Here is a 24,841-nt window from a genome sequence, read left to right as displayed (position 1 = left end):
AGACAATACAGCAGCAACGCAAATGTAATCTTGGCTTCAGAGACAGTGTCTGACACTCCTGAGCGGTCGACCCACCTCCACAAGGACGGTCGCTTCAAGATCCGAGTGTTTTGCTTCACAGCAGAAAGTTCTTCAGTGTCTGAGAGGAGTCACGCCGTTCTGGGTTCTCTTGGATTTGCACTTGGTAAACTTGGAAAGTCCGTCGTTCTAACCCGAGGGCTCGCTCGGGGAAGTCGTAGAATTAAGCCTGCTGAGGGATCTCCCGGGAAACGTGGACCGGAGCCTGAACCCCGAACGTCTACATCTCTTCGGAGTTTTGTTGGGAAGTCTCCAGTTTCATCTTTTTAGAGGGCGGCCCTCCTTCCAAATCCTTGGGGGAAGAGGAAGGAAAGAGAATGGCAGGTTAACAGGCCAGGAGATCCGTTCAGGGCGGCCGTGAGGTGAAAGGTCAGCCCGGGAGGGAACCGAGGGCAGAACCCGAGGGCCGGTGAGCATGGACTTTAGGAGGATCAGACACCAGCAGGAAACCTCAAACCCAAACTCCTCCTGGGTCTCCCGAACCCGGAGTCGCCTCGGCCCTGCCTGTCCCCGTCACACTGACCTCCCTCCGTACCTCCCTCCGCGTCCTCCCCCGGTGCCCCTGAGCTCTCCCTCAGTCCGCCCCTCCTGGAGAAGGTGTCCCCCATTATCTGTCCTCCAACCTGTGAGTGACCGCCAGGGTGATTCTGAAGTTTACTTCTCCGAGCGCCACGCCTAGACCAGCCTTGCCGTGCTAACAATTGCCCCCTGGGGCCCAGCACCGGTGCCCGGCCCAGGCGAACGCTCGGCATTTGTTCAATGTGCCCGGGTATGTCACAGTGGGGAGGGTCTGTGGTTGTCACCCAATTCCCAAGAAGTCCCTTGACTCAAAAACAGGTTCAACGGTCCCTCTCCCACACCATCATCTCCAACCTCACCTGTCACTTGAGAACAACTTTTTTTTTTTTAATTGAATTTATTGGGGTGACGTTGGTTAATAAAATTATATAGGGTAGGGGTACAATTCTATAAGACCTCATCTGTATATTGCATTTGTGTTCACCACCTGAGACCAGCTACCCCCTCCCCCCGCAATGGATTTCAAAGAGGAAGGGAGAGAGAGAGAGATAGAAACATTAATGATGAGAGAGAATCATTGATTGGCTGCCTCCTGCACACCCTACACTGGGGATCGAACCTGCAACCCAGGCATGTGCCCTGACCAGGAATGGAACCATGACCTCCTGGTTCATAGGGCAACACTCAACCACTGAGCCACACTGGCCGGGCACCAACTCTTGACTTCGCCCATCCCCTACCTGGTGGGGGTGCTGATATCTTCCTGGGATAAAGCGGGACGATGCCCGGGAGCCCCCCCACTTTCTCTCCACACCCCCACACCCAGCCTAACAGCAAATCCCATCACCTATCTCTCCAAAGACCCTTGAGCCCACCTGCCTCTCCCTCTGCCTAGCGCCTGTCCACACCTGAGCTGCCACCATCTCTCGCCTGAATGACAGCCTCCCTCCACAGCCTTCAACACAGCCCAGGAGCTCCTCTCAGAACAGAAACCAGCCCGGCCAGCGCGGCCCAGGGGTTGAGCGTCGACCTTATGAACCCGGTCAGGGCACATGACCAGGTGGCAGGCTCGATCCCCGGGAGGGGGCGTTTGAGGAGGCAGCCGACCAGTGAGTCTTTCTCATCATTGACGTTTCTCTCTCTCTCCCCCTTCCTCTCTGGAATCAATAAACTATATTTAAAAGAATAAAAAGAAACAAAACAGTAATGGCTAAACTTCAATATCAAGCTGCCATGCATCCTCCCTCCTGCTCATAAGCCTGGCAGCCCTGCAGGCGCAGATGCATGTCTGTGGGGGCACGAAAATGGCGGAGGCGGCCCCAGTTCAGGACTGGGCCCCTGGGAATGGGAGTGGAGGTGAACTGAAAGACCCCTGGACTGTTCAGACGTCGGGGGAGGCAGGGGGCAGGCCCCAGCACTCGATGCCCCCCCCCCACCAGAGTGTGGGTCTATGTTTCAAACTGACCTTCCCTCCACTGAGTTCGAGAGGTCAGGAGACCCCAGCCGACACCTTGGTTTCACACACTATACAAGGGGCTTTGATTTTGACTTTTCATCACTGGGCTCATGCTAGGCCTGAGACTCTGTGACCTGCTTTTCTCACCAGTTCACATGGTGAGAATATTTCTTCATTCTGCATCTGTACCTGGGTCAACCGTGGCCCCCTCCCTGCCTTTTTTTTTTTTTAATCCTCACCCAAGGGTATTTTTCCATTGATTTTTAGAGAGTGGGAGAGAGAAAGGCAGAGAGAAATATCCGTGTGAGAGAAACACATTGATTGGTTGTTTCCTGCACATGTTTCCTGATCAGGGCCCAGGCCAGGGAGGAGCCTGCAACCAAAATACATGCCCTTGACCGGAATCGAACCCAGGACCCTCAGCCCTCAGGCTTCAGATAGAGGAAGATGGAGAGAGAAACATCAATGATGAGAGAATCATTGATCGGCTGCCCCCTGCATGCCCTCTACTGGGGATCTAGCCCACGACCCAGGCATGTACCCCAACTGGAATTGAACCCTGAGCTCCTGGTTCATGGGTCGATGCTTAACCACCAAGCCACACTGGCTGGCCTCAACCGTGGCCTTCTTATTTTTATTTAAATATATTTTTATTGATTTCAGAGAAGAAGGGAGAGGGAGAGAGAGACAGAAACATCAATGATGAGAAAGAATCATTGATCGGCTGCCTCCTGCACACCCCCCATTGGGGATCGAGCCCGCAACCGAGGCATGTGCCCTTGACCGGAATCGAACCCGGGACCCTCCAGTCCGCAGACAGACGCTCTATCCACTGAGCCAAACTGGCTAGGGCGGTGCCCTCTTTAACAACTGTGTGCCAGACTGTTTTATACACGACCCTAGATTTATTTAAATAGATCCCTTTCGACGAACTTCCTGCCACTGCAAACATCTTCCATCCTCTCTCCCTCTAGGCCTCTGGGCATTTGGAGAGTGTCCTACAGCACGAAGGGGAGGTGCAGATCCAAGGGTACCTGGATGCTCAAGTCTGAGAGGAGCGCCCCCGGGAAGGCCTGGCTCCAGGCCGCACACCATGCGGACCAAGTCCTGCCCTGTCCCTTGTTTCCGTGGCTGCGCATCAGTTTATCCCCGGAAACCACTCAGCACAGTGGACGCGGTTTTATTCGCTGACGCTGGGATACCACCGACTCCCCCTTCTTTTAAATGAGCACAGAGGGCTGACAGTGGAAGTCATCACGGTCGCCGAGGCAACACGGAGGCATCTTCTGTGTCCAGCTCCACTGCGTGTTACCCACGTCCTCTCATCTCATCAAACCCCAGCCCCAAGACAGCTCGGCGACCCCATTTTGGCAGCTGGAGACACCGAAGCCAACGTCTGCGTGTGCTAACTGACAAAGCTGGGACTCGCACCCGGGGCGTTGCTCCTATCCCCCGGGCCACCTGCTTCTGCACTGACTCAGAACAGGTTCTGACCAACAGTGATGCCCCAGAGAGGAGTTCTGGGCACGGGGAGTAGGGTCAGTTGCAAAACATTTTCAAAGACTATTTTATCCAGCGTTGAGGATTCTGAAGACTTATCGCCCCAGCTCTACAGGAAGTTGACAGGATTACTGAGAGCAGGCACTGCTTTTGTGGAAACAAAGTGACGGAGCTGAGGACCCTTCCTCTTCCCACACCCGCCCGTGTCTCGCCCTTCCCCGCAGCCCCAGCGCCCAGGGCCGGGACACGGCGGGACGCTCCCACAACCCGCTCAAGGGAGGCACCAAAGTTCCGATCGTCCAACGAGAAAGCAAAACAAAATAACAAAACACCTTTCAATGTACCCCCCCGGCCCCCTAATGGGCGCCCGGCCGACCTGGCTGCCCCTCGGAGGCCTCGATCGGGGTACCTGAGAGATGGAGGGCGTCTCTGCAGCTAGACCCGCTTCTCCAGATGGCAGCCGCTCGGCTTTCTCGGAACTGTGCACCGAGTTTTCCACGGAAGACTGTGAATTCTGCTCGTCAGAGGCATCTGAGGGTAAAGCAAGGCGACAGAAGCTGTTTTTAGACACGTGGTTTGCGGGGCCAGATGGAACAATTACTAAAAATACCTGGAAACGGGGTAGTGTGGTGGCTCGGCGGCCTGTCAGGGCTACGATAAGCCTGGGAGGCTTGGGAAGACTCTAGCTTACTTTTTTAGCGATGCTTAAAGCATCCAGGCCACATGCTGGCCCTGTAACCTCCAACCCTTTCCTGCACACACATTACCTGCCAAATGTTCGAAGAGGGCACCTTAAAAAAAAAAAAAAAAGAAAAGAAAAAAAAGCGACAGGCTCTGTGCCATGTGCACCCGGCGCCCTCTGGTGGCCACAGCGCGCTCCAACCACCATGGCTGCGGACTCCTCCCTCTTCCCATCACAGAGCCCGCATTCTCCACTGGGGAACGCGCAGAGGGGACTGGTAAACATTTCTCATAATACTGTGGGTATTCTTTTCTGATCGTCAGAGCAATGACTGACCTTTGCAAGAAGCAGAAAATACAGGGGGAAAAAGGGGGAAAAAAATCTGGTTGAAATCGCCAATTATTTCACACCACCCAGAGCTACCACCACCCCAGTAACATTTCAGAGGATCTAGTCCCATTTTCCCAGATGTTTCCCCCTACACGCACATAATGCTCCTCTCTCCCCAAATGGGACTCACACAGTATTTTGGAGGATTTGCCATGCCTTTGAAAATTCTCTAAATACAAGAGCATACAAGATGGCTGCATGGCATTCTAGTCACCAATTGCTTATCTCATGAATCCTGTTTCACCCGTTATTTGGACTATTTCTGATGCGTCAGTCTCCCTGCTCCCCAACCACGTCCCTTTAGCAGAAGGAAGGTGCAGGACACAGCAGGTTGTAGTGCGGCTTTGGAAAAAGAAGTACCTGCTCTACCTGAAGGTTATTTGGGGCACAAAGCAGGAGAGCTCACCGGGGGGGTGGGGGGGTATGCAGCACCAGCATCCCATCCAGGGTCCCACTCTGCTGGCTCTCAGGGTCCCAGTAACATGTCACCTGGCTTTTTAAAAGTACACTAAAATAGCCCGGCAGGTATGCCTCAGTGGTTGAGCATCAACCTATGAACCAGGAGGTCACAGTTCAATTCCTGGTCAGGGCACATGCCCAGGTTGCAGGCTCAATCCTCAGTAGGGGGCATGCAGGAGGCAGCCGATCAATGAGTCTCTCTCATCATTGTTTATTTTTTCTTTTTTTTCTTTTTTAAATATATATATATATATTTTATTGATTTTTTTACAGAGAGGAAGGGAGAGGGATAGAGAGTTAGAAACATCGATGAGAGGGAAACATCGATCAGCTGCTTCCTGCACACCTCCTACTGGGGATGTGCCCGCAACCAAGGTACATGCCCTTGACCGGAATCGAACCTGGGACCTTTCGGTCCGCAGGCTGACACTCTATCCACTGAGCCACACCGGTCAGGGCAATCATCATTATTGTTTCTATCTCTCTCCCTCTCCCTTCCTCTCTGAAATCAACAAAAATATATTTAAAAGAAAAAAAAAGAAAAAACCCACACTCATGTTATATTCTATTTCATAACTAGAGGCCCAGCGCACAAAGTTGTGCAGCCGAGGGGTCCGGCCGGCCCAGCCCCAATCAGTGGATTGGGGCGGTCAGGGCCGGACTGGCTGGGAGAGGGGCTGGGGGTGGTTGGCCAGCTGGCCCTGCTCCTGATTGGGGTGGGGGTGGGGGGCCAATGTGGGGTGGGGCTGGGCAGGGGGAGGGGCTGCAGGAGGTTGGCTGGCCGGCCCCGCCCCCAGATCTGGCTGGTTCGCTGGACTCAGTGGGCGTCATAGCCACCAGTCGTTCTGGCTTTCAGGGTCGCTGGCTTTTTATAGATATAGATACCGTATTTTCCGGCGTATAAGATGATTTTTAACCCAGGAAAATCTTCTCAAAAGTCGGGGGGGGGGGTCTTATACGCTGGAAAATACGGTATTTGGGTTTTAAGCAATCTGATATACACTGTCAGAGATTTTTCTAACCTACCGTATTTTCCGGCATATAAGACCCCCGACTTTTGAGAAGATTTTCCTGGGTTAAAAAGTCGTCTTATACGCCGGAAAGTACGGTATGTGTTTGCTTTAGCAAACATTTTCCATTGTAACTGTCCTCCTTCTCTCTGACCCGAGTCCCTCCCTACCCTGTGGAGTGAGCTCTGTGGAGTGGAGGGGGAAGTGGGGTCGAAGATGTAGGCGTAGAAATCACGAAGGAGGCTGGTGGCCTGGAGTCACGCTGACCCCTTGCCTGGCCTGCGCGCTCAGTGTGGGAACGGGCCTTGGAGCTTGGGGCGCGTTCATGGGCTCGGCACAGCGGCCTGATTCTCGCAGCAGAACGGGCCTGGAACTCACCCAGGGGAAATTATTTTCCTGGGGCCTAAATTTAGTCCAGGGAGCTTGAACATGATGTCATTCCCTGAACTCACTCAGCAGTAAACAAGTTCAAAGCAAGGTCGACAGCTGGCGACCAACCGGCTTTGTCCCACAGGCAGCGTTCACCCACCTGGGGAGGCTGTGTGGGGGTAGCTCTGACCAGGGCAGGTGGGCAGGTGGGCCTGGCCCGCTGGGGTGGTCCCGCCTGAACAATGCTGGGCACCTGGGCAGGGCAGGGGCCGGGGTGGCTGGAAGAAGACCCTGTTGTGGTTCCCGCCTGGACCCGGAAAGCTTGTGAAAGAGGGTATGGGGGGGTGAGGCAGTTACCAAAATGTGGCAGTTATGAAAGGAGGTCTTAACCGGGGATAGGATTCCTGCAATGGGCCCTTTAAAAGGAGACGCAGGCCCTGGCCAGGCAGCTCGGTTGGTTAGAGAAAGCAGGACGGAAAGCAGCTAGGACGTGGCCCACACCTGGTCCTGCATGGCCCCCCAATGGCTCACCAGGCCCTTCCTAGCGCCAGGCTCGGCCAAGCATTCTGCTTTCTTGCTTACTTTCCGGTAGTGGCCCGACAAGAGAGGCAACTTTTATTTGTCTCGTCTTATAAACAAGGAAACAGGAAGGCGTGCAGGAGTGGACGCTGTCAGCCCAAGGCCACACAGCTGGCAAGTGCCGGCCCAGATGGGACCAGCTCGTCCTGTGTTCGCCGCGCCCTGGCTCGTGATCGTGTGGCGGACTGGGAGCCGGGACTCCCCGCCCAGCACGGAGCGAGGAGCGGCTGCACGGCAGTGGCTCGGAAAGATCAAATTTTTAAAAGTACGGTTTCTACGGCGTGGGTATGGCTTTCATTCATATGATCGTAGTCGACCCATTTGTAAACCAGGGACCGTCTATCTGTGAACATCTTCATTTAAAGGGGGTCCAGAGACCTCAACATAAACAAACATATACCCATGTAAACACACACATCCTCCACAGACCACTTCTTCTTCTTCTTTTTTTAAAAAAAAATATATTTTATTGATTTTAGAGAGAAAGGGAGAGGGAGAGAGAGATAGAAACATCAATGATGAGAGAGAATCACTGATTGGCTGCCTCCTGCACACCCCCTACTGGGGACCTAGCCTGAAACCCAGGCATGTGCCCTTGGCCGGTATCGAACCGGGGACCCTTCAGTCCGCAGGCTGACGCTCTATCCACTGAGCCAAACCGACTAGGACACACAGACCACTTCTTACCGCCTCCTCCACTCCCGCCTGGAGCAGCGCCACCCGCTCTCACCTGGACGATGGCAGCAGCCCTGCCCCGCCCCGTACGTTCACAGAACCAAAGTCGAAGTGATCCTTCCGATCTCGGCGCGGGAGCTCCCCACGGCTCCCTGCGCACTCAGCATCAAAGTCAGGGTCTTCTAAGCCGCCTTCTGAACCCTGCGCTCTCCAGGCCCCGCCTCCTCTGGGGTCTCAGTGTCTGAGCCCCTCGCCCTGCCCGCGCCCCTCCAGCCACACTGAGCATGCTCCTGCCTCAGGACCTTTGCACGGGCTCCCTCTGCCTGCAGTGCCTCCCCGTGATCCCAGGCGGCTTCCTCCCTCACCTAATTTGAGCCTCATTTGCTGGGTGAGGCTTCTCCGGGCCACCTATTTAAAATCACAACATCCCCCAACATGGAGCAAGACTCCCCATCCCTCTTTCTTACTTCATCCCTCTCCAGAACACGTACTTTCCAAATGCTAGATTGTGGGATTTTTAAATTTCCCCCCCAAGAATAGGAGCCCCAGGCATCACCCTGGCTGGTTAGACTCAGTGGCTAGAGCATCGGCCTGCGGACTGAAGGGTGCCAGGTTTAATTCTGGTCAAGGGCACACGCCCACGTTGCAGGCTTGACCCCCGATGGGGGGCGTGCAGGAGGCAGCCAATCCATGATTCTCTCTCATCATCGATGCTTCTATCGCTCTCTCTCTCTCCCTTCATCTCTGAAATCAATAAAAATATATTAAAGAAGAAAAAAAAAAGACCTGCCATCGCCTGCCTGGACAGAAGGCTGGACTGTCCGGATGGGGAGCGGCCCCTGAGCCCAGCCCTGAGGGCACGTACCTTCGGCCCCAGGGAGCTCCTTGCCCTCGGCCTGGGCCTCCTCGGCCTTGGCGGTGGTGCCCTCGCAGGGCGCGGAGGGGGTGGGCTCCGGCGCGGGGCTGGAGTTGCTGCTGTTCTCCTGTTTGATGGGGGAGGCGTCTGCGATGGAGCTCTGGTTGCTGTTGTCATCTGGGTGGGGGGGACAGAAGCACAGGTGAGCTCCTGCAGCTGCTGGGGACGGCGGGCTGGGGGCTCAGCTTCCCCACGCCTCACTGCCCACGGGACCTGTCCCAGGAAAGGGGACACTCGCCCCTCCGGAACCTCCGAGCTGGCACACCCAGGGCCCGCCCCCACGGGCTCCGGGAGCTGGGCCGCCCTGCCCCCACAGGCTCCCCAGAGCCCTGCGTTTGGAGGCAGCCAGCCACAGACGGAGGCCTGGCACATGCTCAGTCTCTGGGGGCATCTGAGGCCTGGTTCTGGGTGAGGAAACCAGACATCGTGGGTGCTTGGCTCGGAAGTAACACAGAGGCCGAAGCGCAGTGCACGGGGCGGCGCTGCCGGAATGTTCCATCCGGTCTGATCGAGCCTCTAGCCGACCCCCACTTGATCCGAAACAAAAGGGAGAGAGAAGTTACCCCACAAAGTGGGATATTCCACAGGACGGCCGGCCAGGCTCTGCTAGTCGATACCATGAAGGGGGAGATGAGTCAGGGAAGATTGTTGTAGGTGAAAAAGAAACTTACAAGCTCTACCAGCTAAACATGATGTGAGGACATTATTTAAATCCTGTGTTGAACGTGCCAGTTGGTGAGAGACGTTTGGGGATGACTGGGGAATTTGAATACAGTCTGAAGTCTAAAACACATTAAGGAATTTTCCTTAATTTTTTTAGGGGTGATAACGGTACACTGGGCACACAGCATACCAGTGTCATTCATTAGTGACGTGTGCTCAAGTGTTCAGGTGCAGACTTAAATATCATGATGAAGGGAAATTTACTTTAAAATGCTCTAGCCCTGGCCAGTGTGGCTCAGTTGGTTGGGTGTAGTCCTGTGCACCAGGAGGTTGCCGGTTCGATTCCTGGTCAGGGCATATGCCCAGGTTGCAGGTTCGATCCCCAGTGTGTGTGGGGGGGGGGGGGGGGAGGGGAGGAGGGTGAGGTGGTAGGGAGGGGGGCGTGCAAGAGATAGCTGATTGATGGTTCTCTCTCATGGATGTTTCTCTCTCTTCCCCCTTCCTCTCTCTCTAAAATCAATTTAAAAATAAAAATGCTCTAGCACAAGCTACATACCATTTTCAGAATTCCCTGAACTTGACTCTCAAGAGCTGTGCATTTTTGATACGCACATTGTATTTCAATCGGAAAAATGTTAACACATTTTTAACAGACGAGACAGAAACGATATATATCAGTGGAAATCCACTGAGCCTTTTCCTTGGCACAGAGGCCCAGGCCTGCCTCTCTACTCTCCATTCTTCTCTCTTATGAAATTTTTCACAATAAAAAGAAGAAAAAAAAAAGGAAAGAACGTTACTTGGGCGATGACAGTGGTGGCAGAGCTGGTGGCAAAGCTGGGGGTCCCGGGGCACATACACCCTTGCTTTGGGTCCCCTTTCACGGGCACGGAGAGTCACCTTAAACGGCTGCTTTTCTGGGCTGCCCTGCACACCTGGGTCCAAGGCCATTTGTGTAAAAATGCGAGAGGGGAGATCCATTCGTCCGGGGCACCGACGACATGTCGGGCAGGAGGGGGGACCCCCGGGGGAGCACTGGGGACGTTCTGTCTCGATCTGGGCCAGTTCCGTGGGTGTGTGCAGTCTGTGAACATTTCATGGAGCCATAGGCTGGGGATGTGTGTCCCTCCTCTCGGATAAAAAGGCAAAAGGAGAAATGAACGCCAGCGACGTCAAGGCCACGGCAGACAGGCGAACGCACGGCGCCAGCCTGGAGATGCTGGGTGGGACACTGGTGACAAGTGTTGAAATAAGACAACAAAGGAAGGGAGGCTGTCGAGGTGGATTTACACGAAGCCAGAAACCCAGGTTGGAGCTTCCCAGTGGCCAAGGCAAAACAGGAAATACAACGCAGCCATGTGTATAGTAAGTCAGGCCTCGGAGGGAAAAAGAACATCTCCTGCGAGATTTCTGTCACTGGGTGAGAGGAGGGTCTTTAGTTTATGTTTCCTGGCTTGCCGGGCTCGAAAAGAAGTGTCTCCTCCTCCACGGAGCCTCTTCCTTGGCACAGAGGCCCAGGCCTGCCCAGCCCTCCTACCCCTCGGCCTGGAATGTGAACGAACCTGCTGGTGAAACAAAATACGACCGAGCCGCTCCGGCCCAGGGGCCTGGCAGGAGCGGGCCGGGCGGCCGGGGGAGCTCACCGTGCATGTCCATCATCCCCGGGGAGGAGCTGTTCTCCGGCGTGGTCACCTCCGAGCCACACTTCTCATCTTTGCCCTTCTTCTTGTTCTTGTTTTTCTGGAGGAGAAAAGGGAGCAGACACGGAGTCACCAAATCGCCTTGTGTGCAGGCGGGAGCGAGACCTGGAGGGTGCCGTGCACGACTCTCTTCGGAGCCCCCAGGTCCCTGGAGGGCTCTCCTTGGCCTGCATCTGAACACGTCCCATCGGGGGCCTCGCCTGCTTTGGAATCAGAGCCCGGCAGAGGGAGGCTCCTGGGGCTGGGATAACCCCCGGTGCTCGTGGGGCCAGCACCAGGGGCACGCAAACACCCTGGCTGGCGGGGGTCTCCTCCTCCTTTAGGGGGAGCCTCTGGGGGACAGGCCATGGCTACCCTCCCAGGGCAGGTGCAGTGACGCCAGGTGAGCCACGGGAAACGCCGGTTTCACACACTCCCACTACGGCCAGGCCCCAGGGCGGCCTCTCTCGGGCACCACAGAGGGAGACGAGGGGAGGAGGGCAGGGGGAGGGGTGCTTGTGCGTGGGGTCCCACTTTTAAACCTGGAAGAGAACAGTGTCAGAAGCGCCCCGTGTCCATCGGGAAGAGACTCGTTAAATAAATTACCGGGCGTTCGTTCGACGTTAACGTGATGCAGCAATTACAGAGCCGGGCAGCTCTTCGTTTAACAATGGGACACGATCCACGGAAATGCCAACCTTGAACACGTTTCGGCACCTCCAAGGCGTTTTTACAAAAGGCGCGGGGCGGACTGCGGCCATTGATGGCGAAGGGAAGGACAAACGGACGCGTTTGTGAGCTGAGCGGGGTGGGGCCGTGCACAGGGAAGGCAAACCATTTATAAAAGACACACGGGAAAGCCCCTGGCCAGGGAGCTCAGCTGGTTGGAGGGTCGGCCCACACACCAAAAGGCAACCGGCTCGATTCCCGGTCACGGCACATACCGAGGTTGGGAGTTCGATCCCCAGTTGGGGTGTGTACGGGAGGCAACCAATTGATGTTTCTCTCTCCCTCCCTTCCTCTTTCTCTAAAATAAAAAAAACAACAAAAAAAAAAACACCCACACATATCCTCGGGTAAGGATTAAAAAAAAAAGATATACAGACACCCCAGGACCTGGACAGTACTGCTTCGTGGCAGGAAAGAGGGAACTGAGGCCCAGCGAGGTGGGGGTCCCCTGCCCAACATCCGGGTTCGTCAGGGGTGCTCTTTGCCCAGCTGGCGCTGCCCTGTCCTCCCGACAGCCCGCACGTTGTGGTTTCTCCTTGATCGCGATCCATTTGGCACTTCCCTGACGCCTGTTCCGTGCTATTCTATAATTATCTTCCCCCGGCGAGATTATAAATTCCTTGAGAGCAGGGACCACGTCTTCTCACGTGCAACGGTGTTTATACAACACCTGACGGTGTGCAAGGCACAGACCACGGCAGAGCCAGGGCTGCCTGAGGAGCCTGCCACCCCGTGTCTCCCTCCGGAGCGGCCAGCCCCAAATGCCGCGACGGTCTAGGTCTCGGGGCCGCTGGGGAAGGCAGCTCTGGTTCAGGCTCCACGAACCCGGACCAGACAGAACCAGAAGTGACACACACCCACGGTCTCAGCCCAGCGCCCCTCTCCCCAGGAGACTCAGGCTGGTAACCAAAGACGGCGGCTTTAAACCAGCCTTTCTGGGCCCCTCTAAACCTGCCAATCACCATCCTGGCACCTCCAGGAGCAAATGAAACCAGGCGGCTCCGTGGGAGCCATCTTCCTGGAGGTGGGACCAATCACAAGAACAGGAAAAGGCGCTCCAGGCAGGAGGAACAGCCCCTGCAAAGGCCTGGGGGTGGGACGGCTCAGGATTCTGACTGGGAATGAGAGTAGCTGACCTGGGGTCTTTGGGAGTCACTGGCCTCAGAGCCTCTGAGGGGCTGTCATCGTCCAGCCGCCCCTAAAATCAAGCACAGCCGCTGGGGCTCCCCCTAGTGGTCACAGTCACCACCCCTCCTGGAGCCACCCAGGGTTCCCTGTGCAAAAACTCTGGGGTGAGAACAAAAGGTTCTCCAAGCGTGGAGAGAGAGAGCATATACCCCGGAGTCAAGACACACGTGACCCTTGCTGTGTGACTCTGGGGAAATGGCTTCCCCTCTCTGAGCCCGTGTCCTCACTTGCACAGAGAAGACAGAGATCAACTCCACAGACTCGGGATGGGAAATAAACGCGGTAACACCTGGCACAGAGTCGGGTGCTTGGGAACGGTGCTACAATGGTGGGGAGCGCCTGCCTGTCTGTGGGTACCACTCGGGCAGCCCCCAAATCCTGGTGCCCACGGGGAAGGGATGCCTCCGCACCGAGGTGTGTCACCGCGGGCACACCGTGGGGCTCTCTGCCCGAGGTGACAGGCAGGGGGTGTTCCAGAGGACGGGCCCCTCATACTCACATCGTCAACCTTTGGCTCCGTCACAGGGACCCACTTGTAGATTCGCAGGGATGTGTCACCCACCGTCACCCACTTCTTCTCCCTGCGGAGGAGGAGGAAGAGCCTGTTACCGGGGGCTCCGGGGCAGGGCCCTGCTCACCCCTTGTGGGGGCCCTGGCCGCACTCCCTCGGGGCAGCTGGGATGTGGTGGCTGCTGGGGGTTGAGAGGACAAGCTCTAGGTCATACAGAGGTGGTTTGTATCCCATCTCTGCTGCTCACTGGGTCCCCCCTCTGAGCCTCAGCGTCTCCACCTGCTAGACCACGCCTGGCTGTCAATCTCTCCAGGCTGCGTGAGGGCTACCTAAGACTGTGTGTGCTCAAGTCTTCGGATGCCTGGAAGGAAGTGCTTGGTAAGACTGGGGGGCGGGAGGGGGGCTGCCATTAGGATGACTCCCCTGGACGAGGGGAACTGGGCCCCAGGTTCCTCCAGCTTTCACCCCATAGAGCCAGCAAACGGGGCCAGCCAGGCCCCTCTAGGCAGCAGGGAGGGCTTCAGGCCAGCCAGGTGTTTCCTCCTGGGGGCGGGGTCTAAGGTTGGGGGTGGGTGGGGAGCAGGAGCTGGACTAAGCACCCCTCGCTCTGCCCTCTGGAGCAGCAGAGGGGGCAGGAGAGCAGGGGCAAACCCCAGGGGCAGGGCCTGAGCGCCGATACCGAGGGTTGTAACTGGGAAGGCCAGCCTGGACTGTGGGCACAGCCGGTTGGAGAGATGCCCCGAGCCTCCCACTGCTCGGTCCTGAGCCTGGCAGGTGCTTCGGGGTCTTGTCTCCAAAGGCCCCCCTCTGCAAAGCTGCCCCTACCCCTGCCCGGCCGCATCCTGAACTCCTGGGGGACAGTGTCCAGGGCCCCTGCTGCCAGAGGCAGGCTTATGAGTGAAAAAGCCACCAGCCACTAGGAGGAGGAGGGGTCGCTGTCTTCACGAAGGATAATAACGACCCCCCTCTCCTCCCCAGCACTCTGCTCCAAGCCCCTGTCTTTCTCTAAATTATTGTTCCGCCTCGAACTCCTGTCCTTGACCCCCCGCAGTCCATAAGCCAGGTGGTATCACCTCCTGCCCCACACCCCGGGGATGACCCGCCCGAGGGAGAGCTGGGATTCGAACCCGGGCAGTTCTGGCTCCAGGGTCCACGCTCCCGGCACCATCTCGGGAGACGTGGGAGGCTGGGGCCAGATGCACACCTGGAGCAGGTGGTGCCGTTGCCCGGAGCCCTCGGCAATGTCCGGGACAAGGCTCCACCAGAACCGAGAACTGCGCGTGGCGTGGGCACCTCTGTCCGTGGGCTGTCTGGCACCTTCTCCAACCTCCCGACCCGGATCATCTCAGTCTTGGGTCCCTCCCCTCCACGTGGGGTGGGGGGACCTCACGGGCTGGTGGGACACGTCACAGCCACCAGGTGCCCCCTTCCCCAGAGGGGCTTCTGGGTGCCCAAGCACACTCAAAACCACCTCCCCCAAACCACGGACACCCCTACCCCCACACTGTGCTGTGCAGACCCCGCGCGTCCCTCTGGGGGGAGCGAGCGACCGTGTTATTATGACACTCGCGACCTTTCTGGTATGTTTTCTGTGCGAAGCACTGGACACACTTGCTCTACCCTTCCCATAACCTTGTTGGCACGAACGGTCACCTCCCCGCCGTGACGGACAAAGAAACGGAGGCACAGGGAGGTGAAGGCATCCCCCCAGAGCCAGTATTCGCGCCTCCCTGGCCACACTGCTGTCTGGGGCAGCCTCTCCGCCCCCGTCCCTGCCCCTTTCAGCCCAGAAAGGAGGAGTCGGGCAGGTGTCTAGGTCACCGCCCGCCGCCCCCGCCTGGAGGCAGGCTGGACCGTCCTCCGTCCGTCTTCCCCCACCTCCATCCTGAACAGTCAGGAGGTGCCGGGAAGGGACAGGGGCATTCCAAGAAACAGTCCCAGTGACAAAGCAACAACCACAATAGCCATTGTGTGCCCAGGCCTCCTGCCAAGCGTCTTCTTCACATGCTCTCTCTCCCAGACATCGCCAACAGGCCTCGGAAAGGGGGGCTACCATCACCCCACGTTACCGACGGGGAAACGGGGGGTCCGGAGCGGTGACACCACTAGTTCGTGGTCTCGCGTAGCTAGTCAAGGGCAGAACTGTGACTGGGACCCCTGAGCCCACCTTCTGCTCTCCTGTCTCCCGTGACAGTGAGGAATCCATCCCACAGAGCACATCAGCCACAGGTGCCGGGCAGAAGCGCCAACTGCTGGTACCTGCGCAAGGGACCAAAGGCCCCCACCACTCACAAGGCCCCAACTGGCTGCCTGGGCCTGGGCCCCACAATTTATGTTAAAAACAATAACAAAAAAACACACAGCCGGTGTGGCTCAGTGGTTGAGCATCGACCTATGAAGCAGGAGGTCATGGTTTGATTCCCACTCAGGGCACATCCCGGGGTTACAGGCTCCATTCCCAGTAGGGGGCGTGCAAGAGGAAGCTGATCAATGATTCTCATCATTGATGTGTCTTTCTCTCCCTCTCCCTTCCTCTCTCAAATCACTAAAAAAAAAAAAAAAAAAATTTTTTTCTTTAAAGGAATTGACTGGTAATACACATGACACCTTTCAGATCTGGCCCCGGGGGAAAAGCCAGCTAACAGCCATGACCACCCTGGACCAGATCTGGGTTTGCCGGCCACACGACGGTGAGGATGAATCGTTGGAATTGCAGGTGCTTCTCAGAGAGGTTACAGGCCCTGCGGGTTATGAGCTCAGCACAACCAGGTTGTCCCGATGACCCAGCGGCAACCCTTGGCCCGAGTCACTGTGCTCCAGCTGCATTTCTAGGTGTGGGCACTGAGGGGCTATGGGACACAGGGTAGGGAGTTCAAGCCCGACCCCAGGCCTGCCGTTCGGCCAGCAGCCAGCCAGGCAGGGATGGGGCCCGGGAGCTCAGGTGTAAGTCCCTGGGCGAGCACCAGGGACGACGAGAAGGGATTTCACAGACACGCCGCCTGAGCTCTGGGGGTCTCATCTAGCGGGTGGCTTGACAGCGCCTTGGGAAAATTACCACATGGGCTCAGAGGAGCAGCGGAGCTCCCACTACCACCCCCAAACCCATCGCCCCCGGCACACGGCCCCACCCCCAATGAGGGTACTAAGCTGTAGTTACTACCTCACATCTCAGGTGGCAAGTCAGTGGCCAACAGGCCGTTTTGCCTGGCCTGCACGGTACTTTTAAAAATTTGAATCGGTTTGCCAAACTTGACAAAAAGAAACAAGTCAGACAACATAAAAATCCAGACTCCTGGCTACTCTCAAAAACATGGTCTGATCACAAGGGGCCCACAGACCCTCCTCCCCAGGGGCTGAGGCTCCCTCAGATCCCCCAGCTCTCCCCACCTGCAGACACTGGGCCCACCCCAGCCTTGCCATGAAGCCGCCCCTGAGCGCACTGAGCCCTCCTGCCTTGATGGCCCCCAGGAGCCAGCCATGCTTAAGGATCTGTCTTCCACATCAGACTCGGGCTCCTGGGTGAAAAGGCTAAGTGCGGTCCCAGCTACAGCAGAGCCCCTCCTCAGCACGGGCTCCTATATAAACTACAAGTACCCATCCAGAATCCCCAGGCCAAGGCCAATTTCCAATGATTTCCCAGGTCCAGGTCCCAGGGCAAGACTCTCTTGGGGGGTCACCTGGCTCCCTCCGCGAGAGCTCTGAATCCCTCGCTTTGCATTCATCTCCCAGGGCCAGCACTCGAGGCCTCAGGAGGCCTGGCTGGCGGCTGCCCTTGTCCGAACTAGGCCGAGACTCACCTGCCCTGCCCTGTGTCTGGCAGGAGGGCACCCTCGGGGTTCCGAGGTGAGGCCCGAGGCACAAACCACCCCCTCCCCCAGGGACAGTGGGAAATCCTTGGGAACAGGCCTGTCTCCGTCAACCACAAGACTCTGAGGGACCCGTCGGACCAAAGGCCCAGGGGGTCCCCAGTCCAAGCCTACCTCTCAGCTCAAGCCTTTGCTTCCTGCCCAACCACCCCGCCTACCCTGCTCTTCTCCACCCACACCACACCAGGCCTCCTACCCTGGCCCAGTTTCCGGAAAAGGGTCCCACACCTTGTCCTTCCCTCAGCCATCTCTGGCTGCCTCACACGCTACCCGCCCGGCCTGCTGGGGCACCAGACAGAAAGGGGAGGGTCAGCAGCTCCAGGCAGGTCGGTCACGGCTGGTGGCTGGCTTTTCCGGGGGCAGGGGCAGGGGCAGGGGCAGGGTAGGGCTGGCAGAGGGGCAGGGGGGGGGGTCCCTGGGGCTGGGGAGAAACACCACCCTGGGCTTCCAGGCTGAATGGCATGCCAGACACCACCTTTATCCTCTGGGTAAAATACAGACTGCTGAACCGCATCTGAATTTCAGATAAACAATGAATAACTGTTTCAGCGTAAGTACGTCCCAAAGAGGGCGCGGGACATACTTACGATGCAGAGGAATATCTTTAAAAAATTATTTTGTTGTTTACCTGAAATTCAAATTTAACTCAGTGTCCACGAATTTATTTGCTAAATCTGGCAACCCGGCCTCCCAGCCGGCAGTGACTGCACGGAGGTGGCCACGCAGTTAATAAACAACCCGAAGTCTGCAGGACGGAGGGGAAGGCCCATCCTAAAGGCAGGGGAAACCCCAGAAATAAGGCAGAGTTTGTTGTTTGTTTGTTTTGCTTAGAAGGGGCAGGAAAAAAAAAAAAGAAAGAAAAAATCAGCAAAATGTACATTTCTGTGGAGCCCACCTTACCGTAAAGACAACATTTAATGGGGGCTCCTGTGTACAGGGAGGAGGGCTGGTAGAGACATGATCTTATTTTGGGGGGGGGAGGGGGGAGGAGCTCAGGACCCCCTGCGGCCACGGTTAGAGAAGTTACCTGGTTTGTCCAAGGTCACGCACAGGAAGTGAACTGGATGCCGGGCCCTGGGATCCCAGAGCCTGAGGTCTTCAGAGGGCATGACAAGTTGTTTCCCAAAAGGAGGGAGGAGATGCGTTCTCCTCTCCTCTCCTCCCCTCCCCCCAAACACAGGCCTGGCCCGCAGCGGGGCCAGCAGGGCGGAAAACCCCATCCTTCCATCTGCCCTCCCTGCAGAGCAGCTGGCAGGCGGGCCCTGCAGGAGCAGCTGTCTGGGTGCAGGGCCTGTGCCCCGCTGGGAACCTGGGGCAGAAGGCCCCACCACGCCTCCTGGAACAGGGACTGTGGGGTACCTTGCCCCCAGCCCCTTGCTCAGCTCCAGGCCGGTGACAGTAGGGACTCAGGCCCCGGACACCCGTTTTCTTTGCCCAGGCGCTAAGGGGACCACTCCAGCCCTCCCTCTGGGAGTCCCCCAGGAGAAGAAGGGGCTGTGTGGGCTTGCTTTCCTGTGTGTGTGTGTTGGCCTGCAGCTGTTTCTGCCATTTTTAAATGGCTCCAGGCGGCCTCGGGGTGCCCTGCGCGCTCGGGGAGCTCCCACGGCTCGGAGGACTTGGATCTCAACTTTGGAAAGCCTCCCCTTCTCACGGTTCTGAAAATTCTTTGTCCCATTGGAGCCAAACCCAGCCCTCCGCCGGGCATCCGGCCATCTGCAGGCAGCCCTTTCCATAGGAGGCCGCGAGCACGTGGGCTTTATTGATTTTCCTCTCGCCTTTTTTGTTGGGGTTTGACTCGGGAAGGACAGCTAACTTGCGACCCGGCTAGACTGGATCCTCGCCCCCCTGTGGTTTTTAGAGACCGAGGCGTTACTCGAGAAATGACACCCCTAAACGTAAACACAGCCCGCCCGCCAAGGGGGGGGGATGGGGGTGGGGCGACCAATTTTCTTCACGCTTTCAATAAAGGGTCCCCCCGACAAGCCCGCCGGCGCTGACACGTGAGCGCATCGCGGCTGCTCCTCCACCTCCCTGACCCCGGTGAGGCCGTGGGAAAGGAAATAATGAAGTTGAAATCCGGGAGCTGGGAGTTTTCAACAAGTCCGCCTCGACCTGGCCATCGCGGGCGCCTCAGGCCCGGCCCTCGGGCCGGTTCCGAGTCAGACCCCGCCGATGCCCAGCCGACGTCCAGTCCCGGTCATTACAACCAGGCTACGCCGGGCACCCGCCCGCGAGCTGCACAAACACGCGCGGCCGGCCCCGACCCCCCTGTGCCCCCGGCTCGGAGAACAAAACAACGGCTCCCTCCGCAAAACCAACACGAGCTGCTGGTGTGGGAAAGGCAGACGCGGCCCAGGACCGGTTTCTGACCAAAAAAAACCCCCAAAACATTCGCTCGCCCGAGCCCCGCGCCTGGGGTGCCGAGCGGAGAGGGCGGAGGGGGTGCCCCGCGCTCCGGGCCCCGCGGCGTCCCCTCCTCGCGCTCGCCCCCATCTTGCTTCCCCGCCAAGAGCCCTCGCTCCAGGCAGCCCAAAGCGCTAAATTTAAACGGCTCGCGCTCTGCAAACTCCGCAGACTCGAGGGCGCCGGGCCTGGGAGGCGGGGAGCGGGCGAGCGAGCGAGCGAGCCAGCCGGAGAGGGAGCGAGGGAGGGAGGCCCGGCGCGGGCAAGGGCGCGGGGGCCGGCGCTGCGCCGCCCGGGGCGCGCGGGGAGGAGACGGAGACGGCGGCGGCCCGCTCGGCGCTGCACAATGGAGCTCGCGCTCTCCCCTCCGCCGCCGGCATCGCGGCCCCGGCGCGCGGGAAGCCGCTTTCATGTGACTTGCACAAAACGAAATGGCTTCTGGGGCCGGCCCCGAGCTCTCCTCCCGGGAGCCGAGCGCCGCGGCGGGGACTGCCCGCAGCTCGGCCGCCCGGCCCGGGGAGCCCCCGCCTCCAGGCTGCCGCCGCCGCCGCCGCCGCCACCGCCGCGCCAGGTGGGCGACAGGCGCGAGCGCACCTGGGCAGCGGCCGCGGCCCCCGCCTCGCGCAGGTGACCCGGCTCGCGCGCCGCCCGCCCTCTCCAAGTCCCGGGCCGCGGGCGGTCGGGGCGCTGCGCCCGCCGGCTTTTTGTATGTGGTCTGGGGTCGCGCGGCCGCGGCGCCTCCGCTTACCATTTGCGCACTTTCTCGATAGCCGCCATGACCCTCTTGATATCATCTTTGGCCCGACTCCTGGTCTCGGCTCGAACTGACCTGCCCGACATGGTTCTGGCGGGGAGAGAGAGGCTGCGAGCGCGCCGCCCGGTCCTGCTCGCGCTCCGCGGCGGCCACACTCGCGCCCGCCCGCCCGCCCGCCGCTCACTCTCACACACAGACTCTCTCTCACACACACGCACACACACTCACACACACACACTCTCTCTCACACACATACACACACATATACACACTCTCACTCACACACACATACACACTCACACACACAGACACTCACACACACACACACATACACACACACACACACACACACAAAGCCGAGGCCACCGCGCGCCCGGGCCCAGTGCGCAAGCGCCGGGCGGCAGCTGCACCGAGCAGGGGGAGCAGCGCTGCCGCGGCCGCCAGCAGTGCGGCCTCCGGGCGCCGCCGTCGCCGGGCCGCCAGCCTCCCACCCACCCCGGGGAGGCGGTGAGGGGCGCCCGGCCACCCGACGGGGGTGGGGGCGGGAGCGCGGACACTCACCCCGAGGCCGCGGGTTCCCCGGGGGAGGGCGGGCCAGCCGCGGAGGGGGCGCGTTCCTTGGGAGCCAGCCTGGCGGCCCGTCCGCCGCCCGGGGTTTGCGGGTTTGCGGCAGCGGGTGCAATAACGCAAGTTTCCTGCGGGGCTCTTGACTTCGCGGAGTTGAAGGCAGCGATCGGAGTTGAAGGCGGCGATCGGGGACGCGAGGTGCTCCTGGAAAGAGTGGAGAAACGCTCTGCCCCGCGTAAACACGCGCGCTAGGACGTCGCTTCCCTTTCCTGCGTCCTTTTGGAAAACTGGGGTCAGAGGAAAGGTGCCTGGGGCGGGGCAGACACTCGTCCCTGCTTGTTAAACGGCTCCCAGCAGGGAAAGTTCAAGGATGATCAGCATTTTGGAAGGCGCCTGAGGCTGTTTCTCCCTGATCCTGCCCCAGGGTAGTTCTGGGGAGGAATCTGCAGTTACCAGGACAACCCAGGTGCCACATCTTTGTTCAGGTGCCGCTAAACCGATTTGACCAGAGCTAATTCACGCCCCGATGGATGCTGGGGAAAGTGGGAGTGACCCTGTCAGCAAGCTCGGCGTCTTGGAGATAAACTATTCCAGCACCAGCCATTTTACACCTGGGGAAACTAAGTCACCGGGAAGTTCAAGGTCATAGCCATGCGTTGGACCTTGGGCTCCCACTCACTCTGGAGCCCATCAGTTTGCCCTGAGGTTTTGATTTGGGGTAGATGAGCTACCGGGTGATGGAGCGGGGGACTGCAGTGCAGGCCTCTTTCTAGGCATGTCTTTCTACCATTCTGAACCTCAAGTTCCTAATGTGAAACACGAACAGAACACCAGCCTCAGAGACTCGTTCTGAGGACATTCGTAGCAGCAAGTCCTAATGCAGAGGTCTCATCTTGTCAGCCCTGACCTCACATGCAGAGGTCAGGCCAGCAGGTATGTGCTGACGGCCACACAGAACTGCCATATATATATATATATATATATATATATATATATATATATATATGATAGCATATCAGAAATCCAAGTGATTTATGCATATATCTATTCAGCCGTTGAAAAAGGAGTGAAGTACTGGCACATGCCACAACATGAATGAACCTTGGAAACATGCTAAGTGAAAGAAGCCAGACACAAAAGGACAAATATTAGCTGCTTCCACTCACATGAGGTATGTCCACTAGACAAAGCCACGGAGACAGAATACAGATTGGTGGTTGCCAGGGGCCGTGGGAATGGGGAGTGACTTCCAGTGGGTACGGGGTTTCCTTTGGGGGTGATAAGAAAGTTCTGGATGAAAAGGTTTTAGCGATGGTGGCTACACACACTGTGAATGTACCTAATATGCTTACCTCTTACAACTTTATGTTGTCTGTATTTTACTACAACAAAAAGCAATCCAAATATCCACCTAAAACCTATATAATTTGGTTAACCAATGTCATCCCAATAAATTTAATAAAAAAGAAAAAATAATTTTTTTAATATGGAGCTTTTTCTGGAAATAGCAGATGATGTACACGCTGGGCCCCCAGTTCCACACGGCCAAGACCAGCTGCAGCTGAGGAGCCCTGTGCCCCTCAAAGATCCCTAGGTCACCAGCATGTCAGGTCCCTTTACTCATTTGTATTACCAGATGGCCCCTAAAGGAATTTGTTTTTGATCTCTGATTAAACTGTAAAGCTTTCTACAATGTTCTTTATAAATCCAGTATGTCCCTTTTTATAGTTTCCTGTCCCCTTCTTCAAGGGGACTTTAAGACGTCTTTCTTTGATCAAAGCACAGTTGTTTTATAGTCTGTGTCTGATAAGTCTAATACTTGAAGTGTCTGAGGGTCTGTTTCTGCTGGTTCTTGCTCATGGTGTCCCGTTTCCTTGTCATCCGCCTGGTTTTCCTTGACCCGGCTGACCATTGGATTTTAAAATGTATTCATAGGGATCATTGGAGGCCCAGGGTGAAGTTACCTTCCTTGAGAGATGCTTTATGTTTGCCCTGCCAGGCTCCTAAGGACATGGCTAGTCCAGGATGACCTACATTAAGTTCAGGACTTGTGGGTCCCTGGACCACCCAGGTGATGCCAATATAGGTTACCCAATTGAGCAAGGCTAGTTTGCCCCTGAGGGGTGGGTCCCTGGTGCAGAGCAGCTGGCTGATAGGCCTACACTTCCCAATTCTGTGTTCAGTGACCTCACCTTGATGGTTTGAAAAGGGCATGGCAGGAGCATTTACACTGGGGAAATTGGCAAAAGCTACATACACATCAGGACCCTTTTCCCGACCCCACCCAGAGCGGGTTGTTAAACATTTACCAGTGGTAGAGCTTAATGAAGTCCAAAAATATTGTGGGGAAGGTCTCCCCCAAATAGGGAACCTTATGATGAATTTCAAAAAGACTGGAGAGCCTTGGGCGGGGGGGAAAGTTTTTTTGATAAACCAAACACTGAAATCTGCCGCTCAGTATTTTTTCTTGCCTATAAGCACAACTGTAAAAACTCACAGCTCAGATACTAGTGGGTTGGCAACTCGCATAGCCATCGACACAGCCACTGGCTTGCCTGAAAGTTGGGCCACTTTAAGTCACATGAAAATAGTTAGCCCTGGCCAGTTTGGCTCAGTGGACAGAGTGTCGGCTTGCTGACCAAAAGATCCTGGGTTCAATTCTGGTCAAGGGCATGTACCGTGTTTGCAGGCTCCTCCCCTGCCCGGGCCCTGGTCAGAGCTTCTGCGGGAGGCAACTAATCTGCGTTTCTCTCACATCGATGTTTCTCTCTGTCTTTCCCTCTCTCTTCCACTCTCCCTAAAAATCAATGGAGCCCTAGCTGGTTTGACTCAATGGATAGAGCATCGGCCTGTGGACTGAAGGGTCCCAGGTTTGATTCCCGCCAAGGGCACATGCTTTGGTTGCGGGCTCAATCCCCATTAGGGGGCGTGCAGGAGGCAGCCGATCCATGATTCTCTCTCATCATTGATGCTTCAATCTCTCTCTCCTTCTCCCTTCCTCTCTAAAATCAATAAAATGTATTTTTTTAAAAAATCAATGGAAAAACATCCTTGAGTGAAGATTAACCACAAAAACAAAAAGAAATAAAAAGAAGATAAAGAGACAGTACACATAAAGTGTTTGGAAAGACTAATGTGTTCAAAGGTGAGACAAGGTAATCCAGACACTCCTCTAACGATAAATGATTAAGCGCAGACTGTGGGGTCATGACCCAGTGACCCAGAGCAAAGTGGGAACCTGTCCACAAACAGGCTTGGGGACTTCTCAGGCCAGGCATCCAGAAGGCTGCCCAAGCGTCAGCTGCTTCACTCCCATGGGTGCAGTCGTTTTGGCTGCCTGGCATCTGAAGTCCCCCCCACCCCCACCCCACTACAGAAGCTAAAGGGGCCTGTTTCTCTCTTCACCCAGGGAATCAGGTCCTGGGATTAGCCCGCTGGTGGATGGTCTAGCCAGCTGATTTTTAAAAAAATAATAGCATTGTTGCCTGGCCAGTGCGGCTCAGTGGTGGAGCGTTCAATTCCCAGTCAGGGCTCATGTCTGGATTTCGGACTCAATCCCTAGTAGGGGGCATGCAGGAGGCAGCCGATCAATGATTCTCATCATGGATGTTTCTCTCTCTTTCTCCCTCTCCCATCCTCTCTGAAATCAGTAAAAACACACATATATATTTAAAATAATAAATAGCATTGTTGAAATATAATTAACATACCATAAAACACACCCTTTTAAAGTGGTTTTTACTATGTTCATTGAGTTGTGAAACCATCACCACAATCAATTTTAGAATATTTTTGTCATCCCCAAAAAGAAACCCTCTACTAGCACTTACATTAGCAATCAGTCTTCC

The 24,841-nt window shown here is 56.7% G+C and overlaps 1 protein-coding gene across 1 annotated transcript; it reads right to left on the bottom strand.

The window, feature by feature from the left end:
- On the bottom strand, positions 1-21,140 carry BCL7A (BAF chromatin remodeling complex subunit BCL7A). Its single transcript, XM_054712717.1, has 7 exons — positions 20,988-21,140; positions 20,421-20,516; positions 13,392-13,473; positions 10,940-11,036; positions 8,583-8,750; positions 3,963-4,084; positions 1-370 (listed from the first exon to the last, which is right to left on the bottom strand). The coding sequence occupies exons 2-7, from the start codon at positions 20,510-20,512 to the stop codon at positions 299-301; spliced, it is 633 nt and encodes a 210-aa protein (XP_054568692.1). The 5' UTR covers positions 20,513-20,516; positions 20,988-21,140; the 3' UTR covers positions 1-298.
- Between the last annotated feature and the right edge of the window lie 3,701 nt (positions 21,141-24,841).

This window comes from Eptesicus fuscus, chromosome 23, assembly GCF_027574615.1.
Source record: "Eptesicus fuscus isolate TK198812 chromosome 23, DD_ASM_mEF_20220401, whole genome shotgun sequence".
Lineage (NCBI taxonomy): Eukaryota > Metazoa > Chordata > Mammalia > Chiroptera > Vespertilionidae > Eptesicus > Eptesicus fuscus.
This window is presented reverse-complemented; position numbering and strand designations above follow the sequence as displayed.

Bases quoted from the DNA above. Each gene is read 5' to 3' on its own strand.
- BCL7A (XM_054712717.1), bottom strand. From the start codon at position 20,512: ATGTCGGGCAGGTCAGTTCGAGCCGAGACCAGGAGTCGGGCCAAAGAT. The intron at 13,474-20,420 runs GTAAGCGGAGGC...CCTCCTCCGCAG, and splicing joins ATCGAGAAAGTGCGCAAATG to GGAGAAGAAGTGGGTGACGG. The intron at 8,751-10,939 runs GTGAGCTCCCCC...CCCCCCACCCAG, and splicing joins GGGGATGATGGACATGCACG to ATGACAACAGCAACCAGAGC.